At 56.5% G+C, this 18,693-nt stretch overlaps 1 protein-coding gene across 1 annotated transcript in view; it reads right to left on the bottom strand.

Annotated features, from left to right (window-relative positions):
• Positions 1–425: 425 nt before the first annotated feature.
• The window catches only part of TLL2 (tolloid like 2), a 109,993-nt gene continuing 91,725 nt past the window's right edge, over positions 426–18,693 (bottom strand). The window contains exons 11-21 of the mRNA XM_040992392.1: positions 16,436–16,552; positions 15,504–15,649; positions 14,899–15,094; positions 8,992–9,117; positions 8,415–8,575; positions 7,256–7,436; positions 7,039–7,161; positions 5,296–5,423; positions 3,536–3,749; positions 969–1,219; positions 426–648 (exon numbers count right to left, since the gene is read on the bottom strand). Coding sequence (XP_040848326.1) covers positions 514–648; positions 969–1,219; positions 3,536–3,749; positions 5,296–5,423; positions 7,039–7,161; positions 7,256–7,436; positions 8,415–8,575; positions 8,992–9,117; positions 14,899–15,094; positions 15,504–15,649; positions 16,436–16,552 — 1,778 coding nt within the window. The 3' untranslated portion in view covers positions 426–513. The remainder of the gene's footprint in view (positions 649–968; positions 1,220–3,535; positions 3,750–5,295; positions 5,424–7,038; positions 7,162–7,255; positions 7,437–8,414; positions 8,576–8,991; positions 9,118–14,898; positions 15,095–15,503; positions 15,650–16,435; positions 16,553–18,693) is intronic.

Here is an 18,693-nt window from a genome sequence, read left to right as displayed (position 1 = left end):
GGTAGAGGTGGGGTAGTCCGAGAGGTCAGAAGGACGCAGGGAAAAGGCTTGAGGGCGCCTGATGTGGCAATCACTCTCAGGTCCAGCATATGGAATGGCTTGTTCAGCCTGGGTGGCACATCCTTGGCAGAGAAAAACCAAGTGTGTGGCTGCAGCCGCAAGGAACCAGTCAGCCACAGGCAGCCGTTTGTCGCCACTGCCCAGTGCACGAGGCCGGGCTAAGAGGCCAGGGACAAGCACAGCCTGGGTGGTGGGCTGTCACTGAAGCCCACAAGTGCTGACGCTGTAAATGGAACCAGAAGAACACGTCTCACCCCCTTGTCAGCCAGACATACCTGTACGTTCCACTAAATAGATGCCTCTAAGACTGAGTGTTCGAGGAAAAAATATTGTCTATGGTTTTAGGGCTGACTCTCAAGGTGCAATAATTTTTTTTTTTTTTGTAAAACAAAACAAAGCAAAAACCAAACACAAAAGCCACACCCCCAGTTCTGTCTTTCTGGCACCCGGACATCATTTTCTCATGTGCAGGGCGTCCTGGAACTTGGTGCTGGTGTACCGGCCATGGAAACCCTTCTTGCTAATGGTGTCGTCTGTGTGGAACCGGATCATCAGGGAGTCCCCTGCGGAGTAGATCTCTTCCAGTGGCTGAGGAGAGGCGAGAGGAAAGCCAGGTGTCAGCTGGCTGCCATGGGGCAGGACCTCACCAAGCGGCACAGGAGGGCCACCGTGGCTGGGAGCGACCTCTGGCCCCAGGCCCCGCAGGGCAGCCAGCATGCAAATCCTGCTCCATACAAAATTCGGGGTTGTGCTTTTCCAAAGAAGAGTTCCATTGCATAGCTCAGATGCCAAGAGAGTGATTTGGGCTTTTCAGGGAACTGATTCCCAGGCTGTGTTGGCCTCTACCTCCCTCCCATGCCACCGCCTGAATCCCGGGGGGCCCTGCCCTGACATGCCCGGGGACTCACCCCGGAGCCACAGAAGCGGCCCAGCCGGGGCGCAGAGCTGTCATAGCCATCATAGGCCTCCATGTAGTCGTAGCTGCAGTCGGCCTCTTCCTCCACCTCGAAGGTCCGGAAGACGAGCTCCACCCCGTAGCCGTCCTCCGCCACGATCACCCACTCGCAGCGGGCCTGGCTCGGGTAGTTGTTGTCCCCAAACTGGGCATGGGAATAGAGCTCTTTGGTCTGCACGTCGGCCTTCAGCCTGCCCCCACACTCTGGAGCAGAAAGAGAACGGAGGTGCTACCTGGGACCCCACTTGCCTGGGTAACAGGGGTAAGCACAGGTCCCTGGAGGTGAGAGGGTGTCCCAAACTGGCCAGGGTCCCAGGCTGGAAGCCTAACGGCTAGAATTCCTGAGCATGGGACTGAACACAGCTTGCCACTCCTTACCAAAGGACGTTTGCCACCCCCTGCGTCTTACTCCCTGAAGCACTCACACCGGCCGGGCCGGCTTGCTGCAATGTGCAGCTTTGGCCCACAGAGGGCGGCAAACGCACACGAGAACTCCAGATGTGTGCTCAGCCGCCCCAAGCTTCAAAAGGTCTGGGCTGGCCCTGCTCTTGCATTTGTGAGAAATGGCCATCTTAGAACTCCCTGTGGATCTGTGCTTCAGGCTTTGGGCTTGTCCTCTGTAGCCTGGACCTCTGGCCAGCCTGAATCCCACCCCACTCTGTGTCTCACTGCTGGAGTCCACATATGATAAAGCAGATGGACCATAAGCCATGAAAAGAGCTGGCACCCACCATGATCTGCACCACCTCTGGGGGTAGGGCACTCACGTCCAGTCTGCATCTGTCTGATTGGCCATGGGGAGCTCTGGGCCCGAGGCAGCTCAGGGTGTTTAGGTTCCCACTCCTCCACTGCCTGATCCTCCACGATCGAGGCCCCTACACACAGCTGTATCTGGTCCCAGCTGGTGCTCTTGCCCACCCAGCTGAGGTGGTGATAGCCTTGGGTTCCCAGCCCTGGCAGCTGCAATGCCCACTGTGGTGCCCTTATTAATCCTCTTCCAATATTGACTCTGGGTGTGCCTCACTTCACCTGCTGGGCCCCTGACACACCTCAGGCAGCCTCCTTCCTGGCCTCTGACTGCAGGGAAGAGGGTTAAACGCCAGTCAGTGGGTTTCCAACTTCTCTGGGAGGAGCCAGAGCTCCTGAAGGAGCTTAAGAAGGTTCCAGGAGCAAGGAGCACTCTCTCTGCTGAGCAGGGCAAGCCAGACCCACTAAGGATGCTGGGGGATGTTTTGCTTGACCTGTCAGAGTTTCCAGCACTGCCCAGTGGAAAAGCAAATGCTGGAGGAGCAGGTGGCTGTGCAGGGCATAGAATGCCCACATCCCATACCAGGCTGTCTGGATTTGTGTCCCAGGTCCACTTCCGGTTCAGCTTCCTGCTCAGGCTTGTCCTGGGAGGCAGTAGCGATGTCTGTAGTTGGCCAGTGCCCGCTGTCCACACGCAGAGCCCAGCTCCTGGCACTGGCCTGATTCAGCCTCAGCTCTTGCGGGCATTCAGGAGGTAAACCAGCAAATGGGAGATCTCTCTGTCTCTTTGATTTTTAAATTAAATGACTAAGGGGCTGGCGTTGGGGGTCCAGGGGTTAAACCGCTGTCCAAAATGCTGGCATCCCTGAGTGCCAGCTTGGTTCGCAGCTGCTCTGATTCGGCTCATCGCTAACGTACCTGTAAGAAGCAGTAGAAGGTGGCCCGGGTGCTTGGGCTCCTGCCTCCCACACGGAAGCCTCACACAGAATCCCTTAGTGGCCATTCGAGGGCGTGAACCAGCAGAGAGAAAATCTTCGCCTTCTCTTTCTGGCACTTTGCCTTTCAAAAGCTTAGGATGAATCTTTTTTAAAACCCCAGCTAATGAACACTGTGGGGAAGGGGCCGTTGGCACGATCGCCGTGATCATGATGTCAGGCTGGGCACCCCAGAAGCTGAGGTGCCTCCAACAGCCCCCTGCTCCAAGGCCAGGAGCAGCATCAGAGTCACACACTTCCTAGGACCAGTGATGACGTTTCCATGACTACAGAGCAGTCCATTTTCCTGCTGACCTTCTTCTACTTAGCAAAACAGTCCCTAGACTACAAGCGGCTTTCTCCAAAGGACCCAACAGAATGGCTGACATTCTGAGAGGGGCTGTAGCGGGTGGGGGCGGGGAAGAGCGGGAACAGAAGTGATGTCACTTTGCAGAGCTGGTCCCCACAGGGTGATAAGGACTACTCGACACCACCCAGCACGTGGGAGGGTTAGGCAGCCCAGAGCAGCCGGATTGCCGATGCAGTTTTATAGGGAGGAAGGAGAAAAAAGAAATGGGGCACCAACAAAAGGTTGCCCACCTTGCATTTTGTCAGTCAAGGACATCAGAAGAGAAAACCCTACTTCTCCCTGTGTTTGCTTACATTTCATGTTCACACTCCCTGCCCCTAGACAGTCACAGCCACAGACAGACCTGGCTCTCTGCCATCGCCTGCTCCTGGCGAGGGCGCTCCTGGCCGCGGCTGGCAGCGGCTGCCCCACAGCCCTGCAGCCCCATACCTGTGCTGTGCACTGCCTGGAAACCTGTCCTTTGCACCGAGGCATCGGAGTAAAAGCCAAGGAACAGGCTGCTGCCCGAGGCCACCACGGGCGCTGGCTTCTTGCTGCCACAGAAGCGGCCGAGGAGGGGGGCCAGGCTGTCGGGGCCGTCATACACGTCCAGGTGGTCATAGGCACACTCCTGGTGTTGCTCGATCTCAAACGTGTTGAACGTCTGGGGACAGAGGAGCACGCAGTCAGGCAAGGGCCTGGCGCAGCCAGGGGTGCAAGCCAGGTGGGCACGCAGGGACGTCTATGGGTTTTGGGCCCGGAAGCAAAGCTTTCGAGCTATTGGGATTGTGGCTGCCTGCAGAGGCACTGCAGGGGCTCCAGAAGCCGAAGTGACTGTCACCTGCCCGGCTCTGTGTTCTTGCATCCTGATCCTGGGAGCCAGCCATCGGCTGTGCTCAGGGTGCACAGGCCTCCCACCTGTGCCCTTCATATCCCCTAGCTGTGAGGACACTGGGCAGGGAGGCAGCAATGGCCACCCACAGGCCCGGCAGTGAAGCCTTGACTCACATGGCCTTGGAGCACAGAGAACATCGCTGAGGCCCATGGAGCCCCCGCTGCTCCCTGTTGGCATCTCACGGCGGCCAGCTGCAGCCTTTCCATGGCCAGCGCTTTCACACATTTCTTCACTCAACCCTGGTAAGACTGTGCACAAGGAGCTCCCACATTCCCTGATGTCCCCTTCACTCAGGCCAGCCTGGGGTGCACGCAGCATGGCCCAGGCACCACGCCTCCACGCAGCCCAGCCTGGGGTGCAGGCCGCACAACCCAGGCACCACGCCTCCACGCAGCCCAGCCTGGGGTGCACGCAGCATGGCCCAGGCACCACGCCTCCAAGCAGCCCAGCCAGGGGTGCAGGCAGCATGGCCCAGGCACCACGCCTCCAAGCAGCCCAGCCAGGGGTGCAGGCAGCACAGCCCAGGCACCACGCCTCCAGGCAGCACAGCCTGGGGTGCAGGCAGCATGGCCCAGGCACCACATGCCTCCAGGCAGCACAGCCTGGGGTGCAGGCAGCATGGCCCAGGCACCACGCCTCCACGCAGCACAGCCTGGGGTGCAGGCCGCACAGCCCAGGCACCACATGACTTTACGTGAAGCTTGGGAAGACTGAGCAACACAACTTCAGGGGAGAATTTGCATAATCTAGTCTCCTACAGTTAACTGGGGGCGGGGCGAGGGGGAACCAAGTTGTAGAACATGAATGTTAAAATTGTTAGTAAAGTAGGAAAAAAAAAATCTGTATTTCCCCTGTGCCTACACATAAAGAGTGTGTGCAGAGGAAATTTCTAGAAGGATTCACAAGAAAATATGGAGCAGGAATTTTCCAGAGTGGAAGTGGAGGGGAGCAGGGACCTTGGGTTTCCCAATCCTCTTTGGAGGTGATGTGTATTTCTTATTCACCAAGACCAGATTGTTTTTACAAAAATGTAACCCTGGGCATAATGGAGCCTCAAACAGCACGGTGGGTGGTGCCCCCCCGGGGACCATGGAGAACAGGTGTTACAGTAGTGCTTTTATGTGTCCATCTTTTTGTGTGGTGGGCCTCGTTCTCACGCTCCTTTTCTGCATCAGAAGCCCCCTCCAAAGGCTCAGTTGCCTTCTCCCCAAGTCAGCTGCCAAGTGGCAAAGCAGAGCCTCAAACTCCGATCTGCCCATCCATCCAGCCCTCGGGTTCATCTACGTTCTTAGTAAAACCACAAAATTCAACTCACGAGCTTCACCCTGTGGCCAGCAGTGGACGAGATGTTCCAGGTACACTCTTTGCGGCTGGGGTACTTGTCGGGCCACTTGGGGCTCGCCAGGGTTCCCTCGGCACTGCTGATCTTGTGTGCACAGCCAGCTGAGGGGTGCAGGAGGGAGACAGGTCAGTCACCTGTGGGTAGCCTGTGGGTAGCACCACAGGTGTTCTGGGTCGTTATCAAGGTGGAGGGTGGAGCCATCCGCAGTCCTGAGTGTCCCGGTAGGGCAGGCACCTCGGTCTCCCTGAGACAACTCCACTGCCTTGCTGACGGTGGCTCAGGGGCCAGCTGGATGGCTCATCCCCCTGGGGGAGGAGTACAGCCCCTGAGAGCAGCTGTCATCCCAGCTGTACCATCTACAGCCTATGGGGCTCCAGGACAAGTGCCTGTATTAACCACAGGGGAGCTGAGCTTGTCAGGACGGTATGCTGATGTTCAGGGCTTGGAGTGTGAGCACTCGCAGCCACTTGCATCAGCTCCGGGACCGTTTCCTCTGGACCTGCCATGGTGCTCCCCAGCACAGGAGGCCCCATGACATGCCCCACAACTGGCATTTTCACACAGTAAAATTGGTTTAGGGAGGGGTCAGTGTCTGGCTGGTAAGGGGTATGTGGCTAGGACTTGAGCCCAGCCCGTCACAGACTAGGAACCATGGGACCATAGATAGTAAACCCCAGGCAGCTTCAGGGCAAGATGGCAGGTGGAGGCAGCAGCTGCCAGAATGTTCTAAAGAGGGCTTGTCCTACTCAGGGCCAGTCCCTACAGCCAGGAGAACAGGTGCCAAGGATTTTGAGCTTCAGCCACAGGAGTCTGTGCTCTTGTGTCCTTTGCCCTATCTGTGCAGACTCCACGTGAGCCTAAGCAGGGTTTATGCCCCTCCTGTCCTCTGCCCCAGTCATCCTTCCTTCCACATTCTGCCCGCTTCCCTACCCACCCATGTGCCTGAGCACTACAGTGCTGCTTGCGGGGCTGGGCTGGCTGGGCAGGTTACACCTGCCACAGTAGAACCACTAGCCCATCTTTCACATTCCACACTCCCACCCCACACTGCTCCCACTGCCAAAGTCCCTGACTCCAAGGGGTTTACCCTGGTGAACTCATTTTGCCAGGTTCTGTGGCCTGGGCCAAGGCCAGGGAGGAGCGGAGGCTTTTATGTTTATCGCAGAGGCTCAGACCCTCTTCTGTGGGCAGAGGAAACACAGACAGAAAGCTCCCTCCAGAACGATTAGGCCACCTGGCCTGCAGAGTCCCCAACAGTGAATGCAGCAGGCAGCAAAGCATTTCCCAAGTTCCCTGACTGGGTAGGTAATGGCATGGCCCAAGATGCTGGCAGCCCTGGCATTCAAGTGTGTAAGGTGCACCAGGTCATCCAAAACAGCTCCGGGGAATTCTTATTCTTGTAATGTTCACAAAGATAATAACGAAGGGGTACAGGCCGCCCCCTTTTGCAACAGAAAGAGGGGGCTCGGAGAGGCCCAGTTACCTGGCCAAGGACACTCTGCTGATGAGTGGTACAACCAGGACAGAGACAGCGGAGGAGTGAGCTGAGCTGGCTGCTCTGGGGAGAATGGCTCCCAGGAGCCACAGCAGGTGTGCAGGTGTGTGTGAGCAGGAGTGGGCTCCTGCTGCAGGGTTAGAGCCCCAGGGCAGTGGGAGAGGGCCACGCACACCACCCTGATGCTGCCTGCGCTGCAGGACCCCACGGGGCAGCCTCACCCTCCTTGCAGTCGTGGCCGTCGTGCAGCCGGTAGCCGTTCCTGCAGCGGCACAGGTAACTGCCGAACGTGTTCACACACTCGTGCTGGCAGCCACCGTTGTCCTGGGCACACTCGTCCTTGTCTGGGGAGATGGCAGAGGGCACTCTCCTGAGAGGACTCATCTACAAAGGGGCGCCCCTCTCTGTTCCACTGGGAGCGCCCCAGAGCCTGCTTACCTGAGAAAAAGTGGGCCCGGAAGCCGCGTTTGCAGACTGTGTTGTCGGACTTGAACTCCACGCGCATGTTGTTGCCCTGTGAGGTGATGACCTCGGGCGTCTCCCCGCCGCAGAACTTGCCATGCAGCCTGGAGTCGGGGGACAGGCCGCTGCGCACCTCCACGAAATCATACTTGCACACCTGCAAGGGAGTATGGTGGGGAGTGGCCCCAGGACACTGCCTTGTCCTTCCTGGGAGCTGCACTGGGCCAAGGGGTCACACGAGCTCTGCCAGGAACACAGCAGAGGGATCTCTTTGATTCTGCTATACTGGGGAACAGGGGTTCCTGGCACTCCAGGGCACGAAGTCCCTGTAACGTTGCACCTGCCTCTGCTGGTTCTGTATACTGGGCTGCCCCTGAGGCTCTGCTTGCAGAAAAGGAGAGGAGGAAGGAAAGTCTGAGCGCTAGACACAAAGCAACTCTGTCGTTTATTCACACAGAGAAACAGAAGCTCAGAGAGGGAAAGACATTCCTCCCAAGTCACACAGCTCAACCGGCTGTGTAGAGCCAGGGCTACAATCCACATTGCCTGCTGTAGCACTGACTTTTCCATGTGTCAAGGTCACTGGCATTGGGCTCTCCAACTGGTAGCAAAAAGGCCTGACTTGTTGGTCGGTCAAGTATAAACCAGGCCGGTGATGTTTTAGAGCTGAGAACCTCAGCTTGGTAGGGGAGAGACAGGCCATGAAGAGGAGGCTGTGTGCCCAGGCATGGGGGGTAAGTGGAGGGCACACTCCAAGCCTAGGTGTGGCCAATGGGCATGTGAGACTGGCACCTGCACCTTGGTTGACTGGGTTATCCATGACCACCTGTGCAAAGGAGAAGGCTGTCTAGGGTGCCCAGAGAACCTGCAGCCACCAAGAGGGGGCAGTGCTATCTTGACCACCTCCCACCCCGCAGCACCTGTCTCCTGAATCTGTGACGAGAGGGCAAGAGGGACATGTGCGTGAAGGCTGTGCCCTCCCTGCTCTGTGCTGCTGAGATCCACTGAACTGTATTGTGACTGCAGCTAGAACCACCTCCCTGCCTGCCCAGCCCTCCCAGGTACCCCTATGTCACCGCACCCACAGCGTCACCCATCCACCACTACCACCCCCCGCCCCCGGGCGGAAACTTACGTCATTGCCTTCCAGTTCAAACACCTCGAACTGCAGGGAGATCCGGTACTGAGCAGGGGCCACCACCTGCCACACACAGTTCTTGTTTGTGGGGTACTCCTTGGGCCAACCGGGGCTGGTGATGGTTCCATTCAACTTGGTGATGAAGCCGCCACAGGCCGCTGCACGGGGCGGGGGCGGGGACACATGGCACACACACGCATGCGCGTCAAGAGACTGAGGCTTCCCTGAGCAGCAGCAAGCTCTGCTCTCCAACAGTAGCACATTTTCTTTCTTTCTTTTTTTTATAATTGTTTTCTGGATAAGCAACCTCCCCCAGTCTAACAGTTTTCGCCTAAGGATTTGCAGAGGCGGAACTGAGGACAAAAGTCTTAACCACTTTCAAGAACGGTGGCTGTGGACTTGACCCATCCTCTAGTCAGGCTCTGCATGGCTTGGGCCGAAAGAGAGTCAGAAATGCAAGGACGAGGCCAGTCAACATCCCACGTCTGTCTCTCACTTCACAGCCAGCCACCTGCCCCATCTCTGCCCCTCCCTGCACTCCATCTCCCTCCAGCTGGGAAGACCAAGCACTGACCTTCGCATGTCTTCTTGTCGGTGGCCAGCTCATAGCCAGGGTCGCAGGTGCACTTGTAGCTCCCCAGTGTGTTCACACAGCGATGCTCGCACCCACCGTGGTCTGGCCAGGAACACTCATCCACCTCTGTCGCAAAAGGAAGGTGAACTGAGATCAGTTGACACAAAGCCATTGGTCCATGTCCCCCAAACTCCACATCCCAGGGAGTCCTGAGCCAGCATCTCCTGAGAATAAGAGTGGCTCCTGCTGACCACCTCCAAGGAGTCCAATGTCAGCAGCTGAACCTGTTGATCAGACGAGGGCGCCTCTGAAGCAAGACTAGGGCTGAGCCTTCGGCACGTTCACAGGGCTCCACACCTAAGAGCTGATCAAGTTTTCTCTTTTTTTAAGATTTATTAATTTTTTATTGGTAAGTCGTCTATTACAGAGAGGAGGAGAGACATAGAGAAAGATCTTCCATCTGCTGGTTTACTCCCCAAGTGGTCACAATGACTGAAACTGAGCTGATCTGAAGCCAGGAGCCTCCTCTGGGTCTCCCATGCAGGTGCAGGGTCCCAAGGCTTTGGGCAGTCCTCGACTGCTTTCCCAGGCCACAAGCAGGGAGCTAGGTGGGAAGCAGGGTTCCTGGGATTAGAACCGGTGCCCATACAGGATCCTGGTGCAGGCAAAGTGAGGACTTCAGTTACCATGCCAGGCCCAAAGTTTCTACTTTGGTAATGTGGATTTTTCTTTACAATTATTTGAAACAGTCAAAGATCACTGGGTCACTCCCCAGATGCAAGAGCCACGCTGGGCCATGCTGAAACCGGAGCCTGGAACTCTAAGGACCCAGCTCCTTAAGCTAGCGCTTTCAGACTCCCAAGACACACACTAGCAGGAAATTGGAATTGGGAGCAGAGCTGGCACCCAAACCTAAACAATCTCCTCGAGCCTGCCATACATATGTGAATTCTCAGAAACATGAAATAAAAAGTGTGATCAAAGGACAGAGTCCTAGTATTCTCTACATATCAGAGCTAAAACTTGTGAATTAGCATCTTTGTGAATATGCTTAAGAGATCCACACAGGGCAATCTTTAAGGTTCCAGAAAATACTGTTAGGTTAGTCAAAGGTCTGGGGAGAAGCTATAACGAAGCTGAATAGCCCGGGAGCCCCAGGAGCCTCGAGTGTCTAGTACTGTGTCTGGGTCAATTAAACAGTGGCATGTTTAATGGTGGCAAGCAGGATGCCACAAGTGTTGAACACAAGAAGAGCATGGGAGCCACTGGACAGTCTTGCAGACACGCTGACCCCTGTGTCGCTGAAGACAAGCAAGATCCAGCACTAGGCCAGTCCAGGAAGAGTACTGGCGCCAAAGAAAAACTTGAACTCTCCCTGCTGGTGGCACACTTATCCACAATGGCACGCAGCTCTAGCACTCAGCTGGAGTCCAGTGGAGGGACAGCTAAACATGCAGCCATCTTTCTAGAAGTCCAATTTGGCAAGAGGAAAGGGCAGGGAGGCAGGGCATGGAGCCCATGAGTCCACCAAGCTCCAGAAGGTAGGATGGAGCAGGTGTGGAGTTCTCCACTGCATCCTCAATGAGTCACGTGCCAAAGGACAGAAAGTGGGACACAGGTGGAAGATAAGGACCTGGATAGTCTTGCTACCTTAGACGCCGATCCTTTTCATGACACTGCTAGGAGATGGTTTCTCAGCCCTCCCAGAGTGAGGACTTCTGTTACTCTCAAAGCTCATATGTCAGGTGGAAAGTCTGACATTCTGCAGCCTCCGATCCACTCATCCCATGGACAAGGGGAATGCTCCAAACAGCGCACCCTCCATGCTCTGCTCCCGTTCTGCTCGGGGACCCCGCTCCCTCGCCACCACGCACTCCCCATGTGCACGCTCCTAGCTGGCTTGCTCGCCGCTCTCAGGGGAGAAATCCTGTACACTGGCCCCTGCTTTCACACAATGGACAGCGACTTGGGCAGCTCTGACAGCAAGGCGTTCTTAGGCTCAGCAAAGGCCTAACCTGTAACAAATTGATCTGCGGGGGTGACTGGGCTTAGGAGATGCTCCAGGCTGAGAGCTGACTTGGTTCACGGCCTCATATCAAGTAGTAAGTGTGCTAAAGCTGTGGTGGTTGCTCACCATACAATAGGCAATGCCTCTTCCTAGACCATTGTCAAAAAAGAACAGAAGGAAAGTAGATTAAAGAGGGATTGTGGGAAGGGTTCTGGCTTAAAAGTGAGTTTGATATGGACTAGGTCCACCAAGCGGTCTTAGCCCAGCCAACTGGGAGCCTGCTGGTAACTCCACTTTCATGAGCCTTGCAGTGGAAATCTGTCTACTGCTTTGAGGGCTTGCGGACTGAGAACAGGGTACACAAGAGCCCAGCTTGTGGACCGTTGGTGCTTAAGAGCTCTCACTGTAGAAAATGGCATCAATGTTGCTTCTAAACTCCGAAGTGGGTGAGGAGCCTTTGCTGCAGGAAGTGAGACGCCCTGAGGCAGGTAAGAGTGGAGGAAGGAAAGGAGAAAGATGAAAAAAAAGCAACGAGGATGGCCCACGGAGGGAGTGGCTGGCCTGGGCGGGAAGAGCAACCCAGCAAATTCCAGAAGCCCTCCAGAATGGTCAGGAGGAAGCCAAGGGATGAGCCCAGCAGAACAGACAGTGATAACAGGCCATGGGGGCTCAGACTGTGCCATGGCCACGGGTAGGACAAACAAGGGAGAGACCCACAGAGGAGCCAGACTCGGTGCCACTCAGCCAGGTGGGATGGCCCCAGGCCTGATGCAAAGAGAATGCATTTCCCCCAGGTTAGAAGGGCAGTTGTTAGCCCCAGGCACGTGAGTTAAAGAGAGACCTTTACCCTTGCACCAGCGAAGGTGACCACCTGCTCCAGCTTGGGAGGGTGGCCTGCTGGGTGCCAGGGCTCTGCCTTCTATGGGAGGCACCCTGTGTACACTCCCACTAGCCCCAAGCTCTCTCGCTTCTGCTTGCTGGGGGATTCAGGCACCGAGGCCAAGCCTCTCAGAGAAATTGGGGAAGGCACAGCAGGACGCCAATGAGGCTGACCCCAGGGCCCAGTCTAGCCTGGCTTCTTTACATCGAATGTTGGGATTAGTGGAAACCCGGAGTAATGAGACTGCCAATAGGCAGGATCCCAACAGTGGTTTGGCAGAGAGAGAGAGAAAGGGACGAAGGGGCACAGCCCAGAGCTTTGAGGAAGTACCAACCCCCAACCCCCGGGTGGCTCATCAGCTCTGGAACTGGCAAACGGGGTGCTCACAGAGGGAAATGGTGCTTTTTTGATTCATGAGGACTGGGGTGGCAGAAACGACCCAGCCAACCCTTGCAATGCTGGTGCCCTCTTGCAAAATAATCAGTAGGCTCTGGGACTGGCCGCCAGCTGGCACCAGGAGAGGGTGCAGAAGCCAACTGGCATCCTGGCCCATGTCCCATGCCAGCTGGACCCTGGGCAGAGCCTCTTGCCAACTGGGACCAAGGCAAGAGCTTGTTCCAAGGCTTGTGCAGGGCCCCTGTCGCTTCCCTGCCAGCATCTGCTGCTTGGGAGCATCCTGACCCAGGTGCCAAGTGCGATGCCCTGATGGCCTCACTGCAGACAGGACAGGCCTTGCATGCAGATGGCACCCAGCCTCTGTTGGCCCTGTCTGCTGCGACTGCCCTTGCCATGCCTGGCTATGTGGCATTTGAAGCCGTGAGGGGTTCTATGAGGATGAAACCCATTCTGGAGTTCCCAGACAGTTCTCAACCCCCCATCAAACCTCTCATGAGTGTTACAGCCACTGATTACATCACAGTGTTATTGGAACACATCCCTCATCTCAGGGAAGGAAGTGCACCATGCGAGGGGCCAGTGCAAGTAGCAAGATGCCTGGGTCTACCAAGAGCTGGAGGCCCCTCACTCAGCTGCCCATGCATCCACTTACTCATCCATTGGCCAGGCACTGAGTCCAGTAACAGAAACATTGTGTGACATGGCTGTGAGCAGGGCTAGTAAGGTCAGCAGGCTGGACCACTCCCAGGACTGCAGGTGCTAAGCCTGGGGCCCTGGCTCCCACACCATCCTAGGATCGGGAAGGCAAAAAGGTGACTGGCATCAGAATGAAATGTTTAGTGTGAATGCCTGATTCCTGCCCCTGCCCTGTGGCATCAAGGGAAAGGCAGTGGCCCATGGAATTGTCCAGATCCGGCCTCTCGAACTAGCTCCGTCCCCTTAGAACTGGGTTGTCCTGGGTGTTGAGGTGGGAGCAATGGTAACTTCATATAAGGGTGGAGCTGAAGAGGCTGTGAGATGGTGAAGGCAGCTCCCAGTGTTGGTCAGCACCCCAGATACCACGGGGGCTCTGGGGTGGCCCTGCAGAGTCAGACCCCTCCTAGGAGACTCAGGGCACCGTGTTCTGCAAGGGAGCTTTGGTGAACACCATCACAGGCATCCGAGAACCATAAAATGAACTTGAAATAGGCCACTGGGTTAGCCTGGTCCTGCCAGCAGGAGGAGTGTGCACACAGCAAGGCCATTGCCGCTTGGCGGCTGGGTCTCCTTCAGCCCCTTGGCAAGCCCAGGCTCCATGTGAAGTGCCCACGTGTGGCAGGATGGATGCTGGGAGTGGACCTGTGGGCAGAGCAGGTCTTCTATCCCCAAAGCGGAGCAGGTCTTCATGGGTCCCACGAGCGCAGCACAAGAAGCAAGTGCATTTTGTGTCCAGATATTCAAAGCACTATTATTCTTGCTCTGTGTTTTGCTCTCCCCTGGTTGCCTCTACACAGGAAAACAGGAATCGAATCCCCCCGTTGTTGGGCCCTTGTCAGCCTGCAGCGTCTCAGCAGTCAGTAAGCTTTACCACGCCTGCTCAGGCACAATGAGTGGCTTTCCTTCCTCCTCCCTACTTTATCGAAAGAAAGACTGAGGTGCCCGACAGCCAAGGCTGCCTGCTCAGGGCTTGCAGCGGACCCTTCCAACTCCCAGGCTGCTCATGTGGAACCGGGGATAGGGCCCAAGAAAAGGAGGCAGAGGTGGAGACTGGGGGTGAGGGAGGGCCTGTGGATGGGCATGGCCAAGGCTCCTGGCATAGGAGGGAAGGTGTCCGAGGCTGGGGCTATGAGCAACACAGCCAGGAACCCAGGGTCCTGAGCTACAGGGATGGGGCATTGGAATGATGGCTGATGTGATGCCAGCTGCCCAGCACAGCACCCTGCCCTGGGGAATCTTCACGCTCTGCCTTTAGGTGCCAGTCCTGAGCAGAGAGGGAAGAACTGACAAAGGCAGGAGGAGGTGGGCAAGCTCCTCACCAGGATGGCCAGTTTCACCAAGAACCCATGGCACACAGATCCCAAGGCCACCACATGCAGGTTGCTCCTTGCTGTCCCCCGATCTTCACTGAGCCGGGTAGGGACACAGGCTGGAGAGAGGAAGTTGGGGGGATGGCTCTTCAGCAGCCAGAAGCCAGGGTTGTCTTTGTGGCCCTTGGACATGAAGGGGCCTAAGGGAGGCGAGGCAATTTAGGAAAAGCTTGATCTGCAAAGTCCATGTTTGCACTGCACACCTGCCATGCAATGGAGGCCTCGGGGCAGCCTGATCAGATGCAGGCGAACCCAGTGCAAAGGGCCAGTGGTAAAACTTGGGGACCCCCTCCCCACCCATAGGTCGAGTGTGTGGCACACGAAACCAGCTCAGTGATGCCACCAGATGCCACCACTACCACTGGCCATCACCCACATTCCACCGTGTCGCAGTGCCCTGGGCCTCAGAGCCCATCCGCACGCATTCTCCACGGGCAGAGCTGCACGATGGCCGCAAGCCTGTTCCTCAGCAGCCGTGAGCCCTGCCAGAGGCCTCTGCCTCTTCCCCTCCAGGAGCAAACCTTCTTCTGGAAGGGGAGAGAGTGGCTAATCCATACCCTTAAAAAAACTGGCCGCAAAGCCTGCTTTATTGATGGAGCCGTCAGACACAAACTTCATCCACAGGCGGTGGGAGCTGGACTTGACGTCCTCTGGCTTCTCATAGCCGCACAGGTGGCCGAGGAGGGCGCTCTCAGCCGTGGGGCCGTCGCGGATCTCCAGGTAGTCGTAGGCGCAGCTGTCATGCCTTTCAATCTAAAAGGGGGAAAAGACAGGCGCTGAGGGGAATTTGGATGTGTGTGTGTGGAAGGGAGGGCTCAGCCTTGACGTTTCTGGTTGAGAATGGGCATGTCCTGGGCTTCTCTGGGCTGTGTCCTGGTTCTAGAAGGCCAGGGTGACTCAGGCCTGGAGGAGCTAAGAGGGGATGGAGGCACAAAAAGGAGCCTGCAGAACCCTCCTCGATTCCAGCCTGGGTGCCCACCTCCATCCACGGTAGCCCTCCCTCTCCCTAGCAGACATCAGAAAGCAGGTGCATCTGAAGCCACCGGAAAGTGTGTGTGTGTGTGCATATAAAGGAAACCCATCTCTATGGAAAATGCGCCATCTAGTCAAAGTCTCCATCTACTCTCCTCCCTCCGCAGGAGGATATTGTGAGCTTGCTCACCTCGAAGGCTTGGAAGGTGAGCCCCACGTGGAAGCCCTCGGAGACCGTGATCCGCCACACACATTCCTTGGAAGGCCTGTAGTCATCGGGGTAGTTGGGAGATTGGATCTGGCCAGCATCTTTGTGGATGTCTCCGCCACAGGTAGCTTTACAAAGACACACACCAGTGAGGACCCCCTAGCCCCAGGTCACTGAGGAAGATGGGTAGCCACCTGTGGCCACTAGGTGGCGCCACGCACAAGCATTTCCCCCTTCCATCCAACAAAGACCAGGACTGGAGGAAGGATGGTGGCTTGTTTCCAACTCTGATTTCTTACATAGAAAGAAAAAACAAAACAAAATAACAACCAAAACAAAACAAAAACCACGTAGAGCAGTGGTTCTCTACCTGCACTGTGCAGAAAAGCCACCTGGGAAACAAACTGGAGCTACATCCTCAGGGGTTCTGACTCAAGGGGGTGGAATTGGGGGACGCTGCTGTGAGGTTTCCTGGGTAGATTCTACTGTGGGTGGCAGAGGGTGTGGTCGCTGGTCCAGAGGAATGCATAAGCACACAGGCAAATACGCATGCACACACACACGCATACCTATCCCTCCAAAGCCTGTGGACATCCCTGCGTTTCTCCAAAGTCTTGCTTTCACACAAGAAACAGAGGCTCAGAGCTCACACCTGGCATAGGCTCCCACAACGACGTGGAGGTGGCCACCATCCAAGAGGTTCTGTACCCTCCACCCCACCCCACCCCACCCCACCCTAGCAGCGCTGCGAGGAACGGGAGCAACAGGCTGACAGCTCTGGCTCCAAGGCGAGCACAGCTGGCCCTGGCTTCCCAGTGTGGCCAGAGGTGGCTGTGGTGGGTGCACCAGGCAGGGGGCACAGGAGAGTGGGCAGCACAGGAGCCAGCCCAGCTCCACTCGCATCACGCACAAACCTTCATACACGGCAGAGAATCCCCTGCCCAGGATGTTGCTGCTGCTGCGGAACTCCACCCAGAGCCGGCTGTCTGTGGACAGGAGAGGCTCGGGCACCTGGTCACCGCAAAACCGACCTGGGGGGTGGAAAAGACACAGTCAGGACGCCTGGGGCACCAGGCAGGCACATGTTCCCTTGGAAAAGCTGTGGCTCTTCCCAGTCAACCTAGGCTATGGAACATGCTGGCTGTGGAACACACTGGCTGGAAACAGGCTCCTTCCAGATTCCAATGGAGCCCAGGTCCCAGACACTGAAAAAGTGTAGCCCAGGCAGGTGAGTGTGTGTTGGCGGGGGGCGGGGTGGCTCTGCCTTCTGGGTCAGCTGAATGGATGGGACACCCCAGGCTCTGCCAGGCACCTGCTGTGCAAGTCCCTGACATCATTTGCTGAGCATAGGGTAGCCTGGGAGAGATGAGACGTGGCCACAACTAGCTGATGTGTACCATCCTGTGGGATGGTGAAAATACCCCATGTTGTTGTAGTGATGGGATATACAGAACACCACTGACGGGCATGGCACAGATAGACAGTGGGAGGCCACTATTAGTGCCAGGACCACATTGGGTAGCAGACAAGGCACTTGAAGCTGGCATTGCACTCCGCTCCTCTGAGCCATGGAGGTAGGTGTGGGGGAGCCGGGGGAGGAGCCGATGCCACATGGACATTCCCTAGGGGCCAACCGCGGCCTCCAGGCCTTGAGAAGTGAGAGTCAGGTTGCTAATCTCTGTGACTTCCTTCCGATCCTGGCCACCTGTAACCATCTGTGATGAGATGAAAATGTTGTCAGCATTTGGCAAGGACAAATCCATCAGAAGCCTATAAATTCTCATTAATGGATCCTCTGGCATGGCCAATTAGTATCAATTGGAAAGTGACACGCAAGTGTTGGGGGAAGTATTGCTTACCAGTGAGGGGACAGTACGGGGCTGAAGTCAGTGGACGGCGGTCCCCAGAAGAACTCCCTTAAACCCACCCAGGTCTGAGTCCAAGTTTCTCTTTTTAAAATCCCAGTTATCACTGCTGTGAGAATGGTTTCTAAGGGCTGAGCTGCCCGCCTGGATGCCCACAGACCCGGCTGGAGGAGACAGGCCACCCAGCATCCCAGTGCACCCACAACTCATTTCTGCGCAGGGCCGCAGAGGCAGGAACTGCAGGCGGAGCCACACTTGGCCAAGTGTATCACAAACCTCTGTGAAGTGCTCTCCCCGAATCCCTGTGGACTTCTAGTGTGAGCCAGGAGGCCCTCATAGAAGACCCTGCCCCTCTTCACTGACCAGGACTAAGCCAGCTTCTGGTAAGTATTGGACATGCGTCATCTCGTTGCATCCCCACTACTTCCTGCATCAAGTGCAAAGATCAATCCCATTTTACAGTTGAGAACACTGAAGGGCTGAGAATTTTTAAGTCTGAACTTGGGCAGTCTGGGAGTTCATCACCCCTGCAGCTTGTGTGTCTCAGGCGCGCTTGTGAATGTGGCACACTTGTGGATAAAATGAACTCCGACTCTACCCCCTGGCAGTGTCAATCCCATCCACACTTCTCAGGAGGGAGAGGGATGTCTAGGAACAAGGGCACGGGAGCCAGCGCTGCGGGAACACCAGCCTGGCCTCTTGCTGCCTGGTTCAGGGAAGCGGGGAAGGAACTAGGCATGCGCTGTGGCCCGGGACAGTTGTGCACATGGCAGCCTGGGGAGGGGCGCCCACGTGGAGCCGCGACCGGCGCCCTGCACCACCACCCCCTTCCCCACGTCAAGATCATCTCCTCAGCGACCCTGAAAGTGGAAAACCAATTTGGCATCTTTACTCAGCCTTGAAACGCTCTCAACTCTTGCGTCCACCAGCCGCCTCTTTCCATAGATGGAGCGAGCCAAGGCACTGGAGAGAGCCTGAGCTGAGGAAAGGTGTCACATTCCTAAACTGGAATCCCTCCCCGGCCAGCCAAGAGCGGGAGTGGGTGGGGGGTTAATAAGGATATCAAGGAGAGGAAATGCAGCCGAGGCAAGACAAGTGTGCTCCGCGGGGAGTCATAAAGGGTTCATTCATAAAAAGTTATGCGTCCATTATGCCTGGATTTTCACACACTGCCCTGGGAAAAAATGCACCGCCCGGTTTCTCAGAGTGAGACACATACTTTCCAGATCCGCCCTAATCCGCTGGCCCTCCTGCCAAAGGGGCACTGACCTGCCTCCTCCCCACGGATTTCACGGCTCCGACCCCTC

The sequence above is a fragment of the Ochotona curzoniae genome, unplaced genomic scaffold (assembly GCF_017591425.1).
Source record: "Ochotona curzoniae isolate NIBS_2020 unplaced genomic scaffold, NIBS_Ocur_1.0 contig_66, whole genome shotgun sequence".
NCBI lineage: Eukaryota > Metazoa > Chordata > Mammalia > Lagomorpha > Ochotonidae > Ochotona > Ochotona curzoniae.
Note: the sequence above shows the minus strand (reverse complement) of the source record. Positions and strands in the feature narration are given on the sequence as shown.